The sequence below is a fragment of the Microcaecilia unicolor genome, chromosome 3 (genome assembly GCF_901765095.1).
Source record: "Microcaecilia unicolor chromosome 3, aMicUni1.1, whole genome shotgun sequence".
NCBI lineage: Eukaryota > Metazoa > Chordata > Amphibia > Gymnophiona > Siphonopidae > Microcaecilia > Microcaecilia unicolor.
Window position 1 is genome coordinate 157696416 of NC_044033.1, and position 13795 is coordinate 157710210.

At 44.9% G+C, this 13795-nt stretch overlaps 1 protein-coding gene across 2 annotated transcripts in view; it reads right to left on the minus strand.

The window, feature by feature from the left end:
* LOC115465796 (ribosomal oxygenase 1-like) overlaps positions 1 to 13795 on the minus strand; it is a 229852-nt gene that overhangs the window by 69332 nt on the left and 146725 nt on the right. For both annotated transcript variants that reach the window (XM_030196524.1, XM_030196523.1), the window contains one exon: positions 9207 to 9311. In XM_030196524.1, coding sequence (XP_030052384.1) covers positions 9207 to 9311 — 105 coding nt within the window. The remainder of the gene's footprint in view (positions 1 to 9206; positions 9312 to 13795) is intronic.

Sequence of the window (13795 nt, forward strand, 5' to 3'; positions counted from 1 at the left end):
GAATAACACTTTTTTGTGGAATCTTTCCTGGAAGCAAGCAAGACTTGGGAGACACCCTCCGAAAGACCGAAGGAGGCATTTTCTAAGTCTCAACATCCAGGCTGTGAGAGCCAGAGACTGGAGGCTGGGATGTAGAAGTGACCCCTCGTTCTGGGTGATGAGGTTCGGAAAAAACACTCCAATCTCCACGGTTCTTCGGAGGACAACTCCAGAAGAAGAGGGAACCAGATCTGATAGGCCAAAAGGGCGCAATGAGAATCATGGTTCCATGGTCTTGCTTGTTTCAGCAAAGTTTTCTTTACTAGAGGTATGGGAGGATACGCATACAGAAGGCCTGTCCCCCAATGTTGGAGAAAGGCATCTGATGCTAGTCTGTTGTGGGCCTGAAGTCTAGAACAGAATTGATGTACTTTGTGATTGATCTGAGTGGCAAAAAGATCCACCAAGGGGGTGCCCCACTCTCGGAAGATCTTGAGGACAACGGCCATGTTTAACGACCACTCGTGAGGTTGCATGATCCTGCTCAACCTGTCGGCCAGACTGTTGTTTACGCCCGCCAGATACGTTGCCTGGAGAAACATGCCGTGATGGTGCGCCCAAAGCCACATCCTGACGGCTTCCTGACACAGAGGGCGAGATCCGGTGCCCCCCTGCTTGTTGGTGTAGTACATGGCAACCTGAATGTCTGTCTGAATTAAGATCTTTTGGTTGGACAGCCGATCTCTGAAAGCCTTTAGAGCGTTCCAGATTGCTCTTAAATCCAGGAGGTTGATCTGCAGACCTTTTTCCTGAAAGGACCAAGCTCCTTGAGTGTGAAGTCCATCTACATGAGCTCCCCACCCCAGGCGGGATGCATCTGTCGTCAGCACTTTTTGCGGCTGAGGAATTTGGAATGGACGTCCCAAGGTCAAATTGGATCAAATGGTCTACCACTGAAGGGAATTGCTAAAGTCGGTGGAGAGATGGATCACATCCTCTAGATCCCCTGTGGCCTGGCACCACTGGGAAGCTAGGATCCATTGAGCTGATCTCATATGTAGGCGTGCCACAAGAGTTACATGAACTGTGGAAGCCATGTGTGCTAAGCCTCTCAACATCTGCCGAGCTGTGATATGTTGAGACGCTCGAGCCAAGGACACTAGGGTCAGGAGATTGTCGGCCCTTGCCTGGGGAAGATAAGCTCGAGATGTCTGTGTGTCCAACAGAGCTCCAAAGAACTCCAATTTCTGAACCGGGACAAGGTGGGACTTGGGATAATTGATTACGAACCCCAGTAGTTCTAGCACTCGAATAGTCATCCGCATGGACTGTAGAGCGCCTGCCTCCGAGGTGCTCTTCACTAGCCAATCGTCGAGATAAGGGAACACATGCACTCCCAGTCCGCGTTGCGATGCTGCGACAACTGCGAGGCACTTTGTGAAAACCCTGGGTGCAGACGCGAGACTAAAGGGCAGTACACAGTACTGAAAGTGCCGAGTTCCCAACCGAAATCGAAGATACTTCCTGTGAGCGGGGAGTATCGAGATGTGTGTATAGGCATCCTTCAAATCCAGACAGCATAGCCAATCATTTTCTTGAATCATGGGAAGAAGGGTGCCCAGGGAAACCATCCTGAACTTTTCTCGGACGAGGAATTTGTTCAGGTCCCTCAGGTCTAGGACGGGTATGCATCCCCCCTGTTTTCTTTTGCACAAGGAAGTACCTGGAATAGAATCCCAGTCCTTCTCCTGGTACATAAGTAATGCCACACTGGGAAAAGACAAAGGGTCCATCGAGCCCAGGATCCTGTCCACGACAGCGGCCAATCCAGGCCAAGGGCACCTGGCAAGCTTCCCAAACGTACAAACATTCTAAACATGTTATTCCTGAAATTGTGGATTTTTCCCAAGTCCATTTAGTAGCGGTTTATGGACTTGTCCTTTAGGAAACCGTCTAACCCCTTTTTAAACTCTGCCAAGCTAACCGCCTTCACCAAGTTCTCCGGCAACGAATTCCAGAGTTTAATTACGCGTTGGGTGAAGAAAGATTTTCTCCGATTTGTTTTAAATTTACTACACTGTAGTTTTATCGCACGCCCCCTAGTCCTAGTATTTTTGGAAAGCGTGAACAGACGCTTCACATCCACCTGTTCCACTCCACTCATTATTTTATATACCTCTATCATGTCTCCCCTCAGCTGTCTCTTCTCCAAGCTGAAAAGCCCTAGCCGCCTCAGTCTTTCTTCATAGGGAAGTCATCCCATCCCCGCTATCATTTTAGTCGCCCTTCGCTGCACCTTTTCCAATTCCACTATATCTTTCTTGAGATGCGGCGACCAGAATTGAACACAATACTCAAGGTGCGGTCGCACCATGGAGCGATATAACGGCATTATAACATCCTCACAACTGTTTTCCATACCTTTCATAATAATACCTAACATTCTGTTCGCTTTCCTAGCCGCAGCAGCACACTGAGCAGAAGGTTTCAGTGTATTATCGACAACGACACCCAGATCCCTTTCTTGGTCCGTAACTCATAACGTGGAACCTTGCATGACGTAACTATAATTCGGGTTCTTTTTTCCCCACATGCATCACCTTGCACTTGCTCACATTAAACGTCATCTACCATCTAGCTGCCCAGTCTCCCAGTCTCGTAAGGTCCTTCTGTAATTTTTCACAATCCTGTTGCGAGTTAACGACTTTGAATAACTTTGTGTCATCAGCAAAATTTAATTACCTCGCTAGTTACTCCTATCTCTAAATCATTTATAAATATATTAAAAAGCAGCGGTCCTAGCACAGACCCCCTGAGGAACCCCACTAACTACCCTTCTCCATTGTGAATACTGCCCATTTAACCCCACTCTCTGTTTCCTATCCTTCAACCAGTTTTTAATCCACAATAGGACTTTTCCTCCTATCCCATGACCCTCCAATTTCCTCTGTAGCCTTTCATGACGTACCTTGTCAAACGCCTTTTGAAAATCCAGATATACAATACCAACCGGCTTCCCCTTTGTCCACATGTTTGTTTACTCCTTCAAAGAATTGAAGTAAATTGGTCAGGCAAGATTTCCCCACACAAAAGCCGTGCTGATTCGGTCTCAGTAATCCATGTCCTTGGATGTGCTCTGTAATTTTGTTTTTAACAATAGTCTCTACCATTCTCCCCGGCACCGACATCAGACTCACCGGTCTATAATTTCCTGGATCTCCCCTGGAACCTTTTTTAAAAAATGGGCGTTACATTGGCCACCCTCCAATCTTCCGGTACCACGCTCGATTTTAAGGATAAATTGCATATCACTAGCAGTAGCTCCACAAGCTCATTTTTCAGTTCTATCAGTACTCTAGGATGAATACCATCCGGTCCAGGAGATTTGCTACTCTTCAGTTTGCTGAACTGCCCCATTACGTCCTCCAGGTTTACAAGTAAAGTCAGTAAGTTTCTCCGACTCGTCCGCTTGAAATATCATTTCCAACACCGGTATCCCACCCAAATCTTCCTCGGCGAAGACCAAAGCAAAGAATTCATTCAATCTCTCCGCTACGTCTTTGTCTTCCTTGATCGCCCCTTTTACCCCTCGGTCATCCAGCGGCCCAACTGATTCTTTTGCTGGCTTCCTGCTTTTAATATACCGAAAAAAATTTTACTATGTTTTTTTGCCTCTAATGCTATCTTTTTTTTCGTAATCTCTCTTGGCCTTCTTTATCTGCGCCTTGCATTTGCTTTGACACTCCTTATGCTGCTTCTTGTTATTTTCAGATGGTTCCTTCTTCCATTTTCTGAAGGCATTTCTTTTAGCCCTAATAGCTTCCTTCACCTCACTTTTCAACCAGGCTGGCTGTCTTTTGGAGTTCCGTCTTTCTTTTCTAATTAGTGGAATGTGTTTGGCCTGGGCCTCTAGGATGGTATTTTTAAACAGCGTCCATGCCTGTTGTACAGTTTTTACCCTCTCAGTTGTCCCCCTAAGTTTTTTTCCACCGTTCTTTTCATTTTATCATAGTCTCCTTTTTTGAAGTTAAACACTAATGTATTTGACTTCCTGTGTATAGTTACTTCAAGGTTGATATTAAAACTGATCATATTATGATCACTGTTATCAAGCGGCCCCAGTACCATAACGTCCCTCACCAGATCATGCGCTCTACTAAGGACCAAGTCTAGAATTTTTCCTTCTCTTGTCGGCTCCTGCACCAGCTGCTCCATAAAGCTGTCCTTGATTTCATCAAGGAATTGTACACCTCTCTAGCGTGTCCCGATGTTACATTTACCCAGTCTATATTTGGATAATTGAAGTCACCCATTTTGCTTGCGTCTCTGATTTCTTTTATCATTTCTGCGTCTACCTGCTCATCCTGGTGAGGTGGACGGTAGAACACTTCTATCACCGTCCTTTTCCCTTTTATACATGGAATTTCAACCCACAATGGTTCAAAGGTGTGATTTGTGTCCTGCTGAATTTGTAATCTATCTGAGTCAAGGTTCTCGTTAATATACAATGCTACCCCTCCACCAGTCCGGTCCACCCTATCACTACGATATACTTTGTACCCCGGTATGACAGTGTCCCACTGGTTATCCTCCTTCCACCAGGTCTCAGTAATGCCTATTATATCCAATTTTTCATTAACTGCAATATATTCCAACTCTCCGATCTTATTTCTTAGACTCCTAGCATTTGCATATAGACATTTCAGAGTATGTTTGTTGTTCCTATTTGCCTGATGCTTAGTACTGGACACTACTGATTTGCCATCTTTTGTCTGATCTTTAGTTGTATTTAAGGGCACCTGGCCTACCACAGTCTGTTGTGCAACCTCACTATCCAGAAACCTATCTTCCATGTTTGTGAGGTATCTTTGCAAGATACCCTATCCCGAACCATGCGCTTTTGAGCGACTGTCGGCCTTCCCCCCATTTCTAGTTTAAAAGCTGCTCTATCTCCTTTTTAAATGCCGACGCCAGCAGCCTGGTCCCACCCTGGTTAAGGTGGAGCCCATCCTTTAGGAATAGGCTCCCCCTTCCCCAGAATGTTGCCTAGTTCCTAACAAATCTAAAACCCTCCTCCTTGCACCATTGTCTCATCCACGCATTGAGACTCCGGAGCTCTGCCTGTCTCTTGGGCCCTGTGCGTGGAACAGGTAGCATTTCAGAAAATGCTACCCTAGAGGATCTGGATTTGAGCTTTCTAAGAGCCTAAATTTGGCTTCCAGAACCTCTCTCCCACATTTTCCTATGTCATTGGTACCCACATGTACCAAGACAGCGGACTCCTCCCCAGCACTATCTAGAATCCTATCTAGGTGATGCGTGAGGTCCACCACCTTCGCACCAGGCAGGCAAGTCACCAGGCAATCCTCACATCCACCAGCCACCCAGCTATCTATATGCCTAATGATCGAATCACCAACTTCAACAGCTGTCCTAACCTTTCCCTCCTGGGCAGCACTTGGAGACATATCCTTGGTGGTACGGGTTCGACCGCATTGGCCTTTAGAAGGGCAGAGAGTTCCTCTGCAAATACTTGCTTGTGCTGAGAGCTGAAGGACTGAGCTCCCGGTGGGCAATTTGGAGGCCTGGATTCCAAATTGAGAGTGTATCCTAACCGGACTATTTGAAGAACCCACCTGTCGGAGGTTATAAGAGGCCACCTTTGGTGAAAAAATATCAATCTCCCCCCGACGGGCAAGCCTTCCGGCATGGACACTTTTTCTGAGGCTATGCTGCACTGGAACCAATCAAAAGCCCATCCCTTGCTTTTGCTGGGAAGCCCTAGGGGCCTTAGGCCCAAGCCGTTGACGGGAACGAGCGTGCTGGGACTGAGCCTGGACAGGCTGCTGAGAAGCAGGAGTATACCTATGCCTGTTGTAGGAATAGGGAGCACTCCTCTTCCCTCCAAAAAATCTCCTAGATGAGGAGGTAGTAGCAGAAGACGCCCGGCGGGAGAAAGAATCCATAGCATCATGGTGCTTTTTGATCTGATCGACCATGTCCTCTACTTTTTCTCCAAAAAGATTATCCTCCCGGCAAGGAACAGCCGCCATTCGCTGCTGGGTCTTATGATCCAGGTCAGAGACATGCAGCCAGGAGAGTCTGTGCATCAATATACCTTGAGCAACTACTCGGCCAGGAATTTGCAACACGCCTTCAGCTGCCTGATGAAAAGGTTTGGCAAGCTCCGGAGGAAGTGCTTTGACCAAACTGGACAGTTGCCTCACCGAGTTCCGCAAGTGGATGCTCGTGTAGAGCTGGCAAGTTTGGATCTTGGCGGCGAGCATAGAGGCCTGATATGTTTTCCTCCCAAAAGAATCCTAGACTCTCTGCCTGGGGGCGTCTAGGCATAGTCTCTAGTACTCTTGGCTCTTCTGAGAGCAGAATCCACCACCATGGAATCGTGAGGAAGTTGGGCCTTCACCATTACTGGTTCTCCATGGACTCTGTACTGGGACTCAGCTTTTTTAGGGACCACTGGATTAGATAGAGGGAACGACCAGTTTCGCATAAGAACCTCCCTGAGTGTGTTATGCAAGGGGGCCGTTGCAACCTCTGTGGGCAGAGAAGGATAGTCTAAGACCTCAAGCATCTTGGCCTTGGGCTCATCCACAACCTCCATAGGGAAAGGAATGTCCTTAGACATTTCCTGAACAAAAGATGAGAAAGAAAGACTCAGGTGGAGACATTCTTCTTTCAATCGGCGGAGTAGTATCAGAGGGAACCCCATATGACTTCCTCCAAAAAGTATCTAGGGTCCTCCTCCTCTTCCCATGAGCGCTCATCGGTATCTGACAAAAGCTAAGAGCAGCCCGAACCCGAGCCTGTCTCGACGTCGAGGAACGACGACCTTGTGGGGGATGTCGAGAAGTCGACCCTTGCCTGGACTCCGGCGAAGCTTCCTCCACCGACGTCGAGGGGGAATCGACCCGGGTGGTGGCCAACGCCGATACCGCAAGTGGCACCGAGGACAGGGACCTCACCACAGGCGATGGCCCAGATGCAGCGTCCGCAGTCGGTACCAAAGGCGCAAGCACCCCCGACAGTGAAGCAGATTGGTGCAGCAATCCCTCCAGAAGCTCTGGAAGGGGGGCTCTGATGCGCTCGTCGAGAGCTTCCATCGGAAAAGGCTGGGGGGTCCGGTGCAGGAGTTGGTGGCAGAATCTGAGGGGGCTCGAGAGCCGGTACCAGGCTGCCAGATGACCGACGCATCGGCACTTCTTGTATGGAGGGTGAGCGGTCCTCCCGGCGCCGACGCTTCTCGGGTGCCGACTCCCTCGGCTCCCTGGAGCTCTCGGTACAGTGCATGGAAGGAGAACGATGATGGTGCTTCTTAGCCTTCGCTCGCCCATCATCGAGACTCCTCGGTACCGAAGAAGAGGACGTGGAATCCTCACACCTCCTCGAGGCCGGGTCCAACGAAGGTCGGTCCCGGGGGGCATGCATAGCAGTAGGCCTCAAGATAGGTGGAGACTCACTCAATGCCTCGCTGCTCCCAGCGCGATGGGGTCTTTCGGCAGCCATTACCTGTGCTCTCAATGTCGCTGCTTGTCTCGACGTTGAAGGACTGGACTGATCAGCAAAATGTTTCTCATGTTGAGCCCAACTGTTGAGTCAGTTGGGTCCATTTCTTCATCAAAAGACACAGTTTACAGGCAGCTGGCAGATGGTCGGGCCCAAGGCACTGGAGACACCACGCGTGGGGGTCGGTACCCGAGATGGTCCTGTTGCAGCAAGTACAACGCTTGAAGCCGCTGGGAGTCTTCGATGACATGGGCGGGAAAAGAGCGGCTGCAAAATTAAAAGGCTCAATGGTGCCAAATAAAAAGGCACAAAAAGGGAACAAAAAAACGCCAGCCGAGCAGCCTAAAAGGCAGCCGCGACGAAAAAGAAAGAAAACTTGAAAAAATGATGAAAACTAAGAAAATAGATGAAAAAATTAAGTTTTAAAATTTTTTTACTTATTTTACTAAGTTGAGAAGCCAAAAGAAGAAAAAAGAAAAACGGGGAAGCGATAAATGCTGGAAGCCTAGTCTCCTGAGCCAAAAAAACTTGAACAGAGGCATGAATTCGTGCCTGTCAAGATTGCGGTCAAAAAGAAACTAAGGCGGACACACTTGCGTCGCGGGCGGGAGGCCGTTCGCTCATGCACGGTGTGTTCGGTCTGCGCGAAGCAGCGTTCTCGAGACTTCTTTGTTTTGCTTTGCAAGTGCTTGCTGGTCTCCTGGGCCCTTGCAAACGACGACCCAATTGTGAGAACGAGCAGCCTGCTTGTCCTCGGAGAAATATTTAATACTACAGTACAGTACACATTCCAGTTGATATTCAGCGCTTTTTAACTGGTTAGGAACAACTTCTGGCCACTTAAATAACACTTAGCCAGCTAAGAGTTAACATCCAGCGCACAATATTTGGTTAGCTCTGCTGAATATTAACGCTTAGTGCACAGCGTTGCTAATATTCAAACGCTGGTTGGCTAAGTTTAGTGGCCAAAGTGGTCCACCTAAATAGCAGGCCTATCTTTGGCCACTATAAACTTAACCAGCATTTGACTTAGCCGGTTAAGTTTCAGCTGGCCAAAAAACTCCTGGATATTCAATGCTGGTTACCGTAAACTGCCTGGCATTGAATATCTTAGGTCAGCATTGATTGTGGAACTTACACTTGCTGCCTCTCGCGGTCTCAATATCGGCCTCATATCTAAATTCATGGAATCCAAAAGTATCATTAGACTTTGGTTCATATTTATTTTATAAACTTAGTTTTTTAAATCTGATTGGCTTCATATGCTCTGTAGTCTGGAAGAAAAGTATATGAAAAATACGAGGGGAACATTCATTATCCAGAATTAACTTGAATTCTAACCACTTTGGATAGAAGGTGTTTTACGGTTATTACTATTTCAATTATATAGCATTTTACCCAAAGTACAAATAAGTACTGAATATAAAAATTAAAAATTGTACAACTTATCATTTATAATATAGTACTTCCACTTGCATGAGCATTTCAGAGAGGTTCTCTCATCATTCTTTTACTGTATCAGTCACCCAAAGGGCTCTGTGGATAATTCTCTATCATCCTAGAAATTCAGACAAGACCATTTCTGTCTATATTTGTTCACAGACACTATCCTAGATCATCATATTCCTAAGAATCCAGATCCGATTATGCATATTTCTGTTAGTGCCAAGGGTAGATTTCTGCGTGCACAGAGCATACTTTACCATGTCGGAATTCTGCATGCCCATGTAATCAAGATAATCTAAAGGAAGCCCTTGTCGAAACTCAACATCTTCTTCAATGGCTACTTGCAAAGCTGCAGGAAGGAGCTAGAGAAAGAAAGAATGCTCTTTTAATCACATCATGATCATTTTCAGGAGCACTCAAGTGAATCAGGAACCAAACAGTTATTTTGAGTTACGGTTCTGCTCCCTCTTGCTACTCTTTTATATCATAAGCACAAAATGTCAATACTGCCACTTGCTTCAAGATACTACCATGTCCTGAAGGGATAACTATAGGAACCATTTTTCATTATGATGTTTAATCTATATATAGTACTTGACAGACAAAAACTACAATCTAACAACATTTTACAGTGATGAAAAAGTGGCGAGAGAGGGGTAGTGAAATTTGAAGAATGTAAGAAAATACAGTGAGGTGAACAAAAAATCCCTTCTGCCCGTATCAGACTAATACTAAAGCTTGAGGGCATATATCTACATCACAAACAAAATGTAAAAAAAAAAATCACTAGTCAGATTTAACTCTTCTTACTTCAGCAAACACAGGGGTATAAGGGAAGAAAGGGAAGGGGAGGAAGAGCTAAGGGATGCCACAGCCATCAGTTTGTTGCCTCCCTTCAGTTAACCTTTCTGGTCTAAAAGCAGCACTAACCACAGGCAGAGGGTAAAATCAGCAAGGAGATGAATTCTGTGAGTTTTGCTGGGAATTTCTGGCCTCCTACCAGTGTTGTCAGTGTAGTTCACAATGTGACTGTTTCCTGCCAGAGACCATCTTGTTCTTGTCTGGAATCTTATATAAACCCTCAACTTTTCTTGCAAGAAATTTCCTTTACTGGAAATTTCAGACCTGTTTCCAATTTATCTTTCTTGTTTAGGTTCTTAGAGAAAGTTGTATTATCCCAATTACTTGATTTTGTTGATGAACATAACGTGCTTTCCGATTCTCAGTCAGGTTTTAGGAAATTTCATGGCACAGAGACAGTTTTGCTGGACATTGTTGATGATTGTTGGAAGTATCTCGACAAGGGGACTAATATTCTTCTGGTGTTGCTAGACCTAAGTGCTGCTTCTGATACTTTGGAGTATTCCATTTTGTTTAATAGGTTATCTGGTATTGGGATTTGTGATATAGTGCTGTTACGGTTTATATCCTTCTCAGCATGTTCTTGTTGGCTCTGAACTATCTATACTCAAGCCTTTGTTGTTTGGAGTACTGCAGAGTGCTCTTCTATCACTACTGTTCATATTCATACATTTGTTGAAAATATTCAGTTATATATTCCTTTAGGCTCTGCTCAAAGGGATCGGTTAGAGAAAAGTTATTGTCTTGTTTAACTGCCATTAAGAACTGGATATGACTGAATGAACTTCAATTGAATACTTACAAGCCGGAATTTTTAGGTGTCCATAGAGAAAATAACCCCTATACTCATCCTGCTTTGATGTGGAATGGATCTACTATACTGGCTAAAGATCAAGTACTTAGCCTAGGAATTGAACTGGATAATGGACTTTCTTTTGAAGCTCATATTTCACGAGTAGTCAGTTCTTCCTTGTACTATCTCCATTAGCTTCATAGGATTTGCCTCTATTTTTCTACATCTGATTTTGCTCAACTGGTTTATGCCTATGTGATTATACATATGTAATGTGTTATTTGTGGGCTTACCAGCTAAAGAGACTTCAATGGGTTCAAAATGCTGTTGCTCAACTTTTGACACTAGTATGTTTTGTCATATTACACCTTCTTTGCAGTAACTCCCTTGTTAAGTGCTGTTTTTTTAAACCGTTGGTTTTAGCGTTTAAGATTTTTCATGGGATAGCGTATATTGAGACAAACTGGCAGTTTTATATCCCTTATTCACTCAAAGTTAGAGATGTTTTTTTCTTCCTTCTACCAGATCTTTTTGGCTTGAATGTGCCCATATTCATGCATATTTTTCCCTCTTTGGTTTTTTTATGGAATGTTATTTCTCTGTCCCTCAGAGATTGGTTTATTGGAATTTTGTAGAAATACTAAAATCTTTTTTGTTACCTTGATTCGTATGAGAAATATTCTGGGGGCTTGGGATTTATGATGTTCATATCAGGGGCGTATCTGGAATCCGGCGGTAGGGGGGGCCAGAGCCAGAGAGGGGGGGCACATTTTTGCCTCCCTCCCCCCCCCCGCCGCCGCCTCTCTCCACCCCCTCCCCGCCGTCAACCCTCCCCCGCTGCTTACTTTTGCTGGCGCCGAGGTCCCGACCCGCAATCTCCGTTTTTCGTCTTCCTCCGTGGCCATGCTTCCAGGAAGTAACGCTGCAGTGCTGATTCGTTGACTCCAGTTCGACGTCTGACGTCAGACGCTGAACTGGATTCAACGAATCAGCACTGCAGCGTTACTTCCTGGAAGCATGGCCACGGAGGAAGACGAAAAACGGAGACTGCGGGTCGGACCTCGGCGCCAGCAAAAGTAAGCAGCGGGGGAGGGTTGACGGCGGGGAGGGGGGCCAGGGCGAAATCTGCGGGGGCCCAGGCCCCTGTGGCCCCACGCAGATACGCCCCTGGTTCATATTATTAGTTGTTTTTATGTATTAGTTTTACCTGTTTTGTCTGTATTTCATTGTAGTTTATCATATTCTGTATATAAAAAAGTGGATATTATTGGGAAAGTGGGCTAAATATGCGAATTAATGAATATATAAATAAGAGCTTGGTCTGCACTAATTGACATAGTCTTGTGCTTTGGCTGCCCATTTCTCACTGGATCCTACTCATCATTTGATATTTAGCAAAACACGCTTTGAAAGTGCTAAACCCCTCCGAGAAAAGCTGCATTGGCTCCCAATCAAAGAACGGGTCATCTTCAAAATCTGCACTCTGGTCCACAAAATTATATATGGCGTAGTCCCAGGATATACGATAGACCATATAGATCTACCAACAAGAAACAGATTTGGATCGTCACGATCATTCCTAAACCTACACTACCCAAATTGCAAAGGACTGAAATACAAAACAACCTACGCATCCGGACTCTCCTACTTAAGCGCACAACTAAGGAATGGCCTCCCAAAAGCTGTGAAAACAATCAATGACCACCTGAACGTCAGGAAATCACTAAAAACCAACCTCTTCAAAAAGGCTTATGTAAATCTCTTCACCCAGCAACACAGCATGACTAATGATCGTACTGGACAACACACAATCTTCATCCCTTCAACCCTCCACATATACCTCATTCGATCACTACACAACCTCCTTGTATCTGTTATCATCCGACTGGGCAAACGCCTTTGACGGCGCTATGTAAGCCACTTTGAGCCTGCAAATAGGTGGGAAAATGTGGGGTACAAATGTAACAAATAAATAAATCTTGTTAGATGCTTCTTTATTCTGCTCCAGATCTCACTAGAACTTGGTCATAATTCCTGCCTTGCTGCTCATTGAGTGCTCTACATGCTGTGCCTTCTGGTTCTCTCCTAGGTTCAGGCAGTGAAAACCTGGAAGTCAGGTTGGGGGGAGTTGGGACAGGACATGGTTGATATTTTGTACTACTTCTAAGATGTTTTGGTTTGTTGAAAAATTAAAAAAAAAAAAAAAAAAAGAGACCTGGAAGCCATCAGCACCCAAGGGCTCAACCCAAAAGGAATGTGGTCATCATAGGTTGACTGAATCTGATAGAAGCCTGGATGTTAAAACACAGACTGAAGTTAAATTCAGAAAAAAACAAGTCTATGTTTTGGAAGTTCATTCAATTTAATACCTTCAATAATTACTGTGGACCAGAAAAATTATGAATTGTCATTTTGTATTAAAATTTTAGGGATCCACTTGGACAACACATTAACATTAGAAACCCAAATAAATTGTTTAATTAGGAAAACTTTTTTTTTACTCTTTAGGAAATTAAGACAAATACATAAATACTTTCGGGAGGATCAGTTTACAATAATGGTTCAGTCAATCATTTCAGCCAACTGGGCTATTGTAATATTATATATTTGGGATGTTCAAAACAACAATTAAAAAGGCTTCAAACTATTCAAAACACAGCACTTCATTTAATTTTCTCATTAAAGAAATCCGAGTGTTTTCTCCATAAGACCTTATATTGCCTGGTCCCATCTTACTTTCATGGACATTTTAAGCTAGCAAAAAATAACAGGGACTCTAAGAAAGAGTGATTTTTTTTTTTCTTTCTCCTCCCCTAGAAGTATAAAAGGCTGAACATTTTTCAATATTTGTTCTCTTTCCAAACAGCTAGGTTCGTAAAAGAAATTTCTACTATAATTAGATCAACTGGCTCTTATATAGAATTCCGTCATAACATGAAAACACTAATTCAGGAAGTACGTCCAAAATTGGATGTTTCTATGAGAAAGACGTCTTTCTCATAGAAACATCCAATTTTGGACGTCCTTAACTGCCCATTGCCGAAACGTCCAAAATTTGGACGTCCTCAACTGCCCATTGCCGAAACGTCCAAAATTTGGACGTCCTCAACTGCCCATTGCCGAAACGTCCAAAATTTTCAACTGCCCCGTCACAGAAACGTCCAAAATTTGGACGTCCTCAACTGCCCCGTC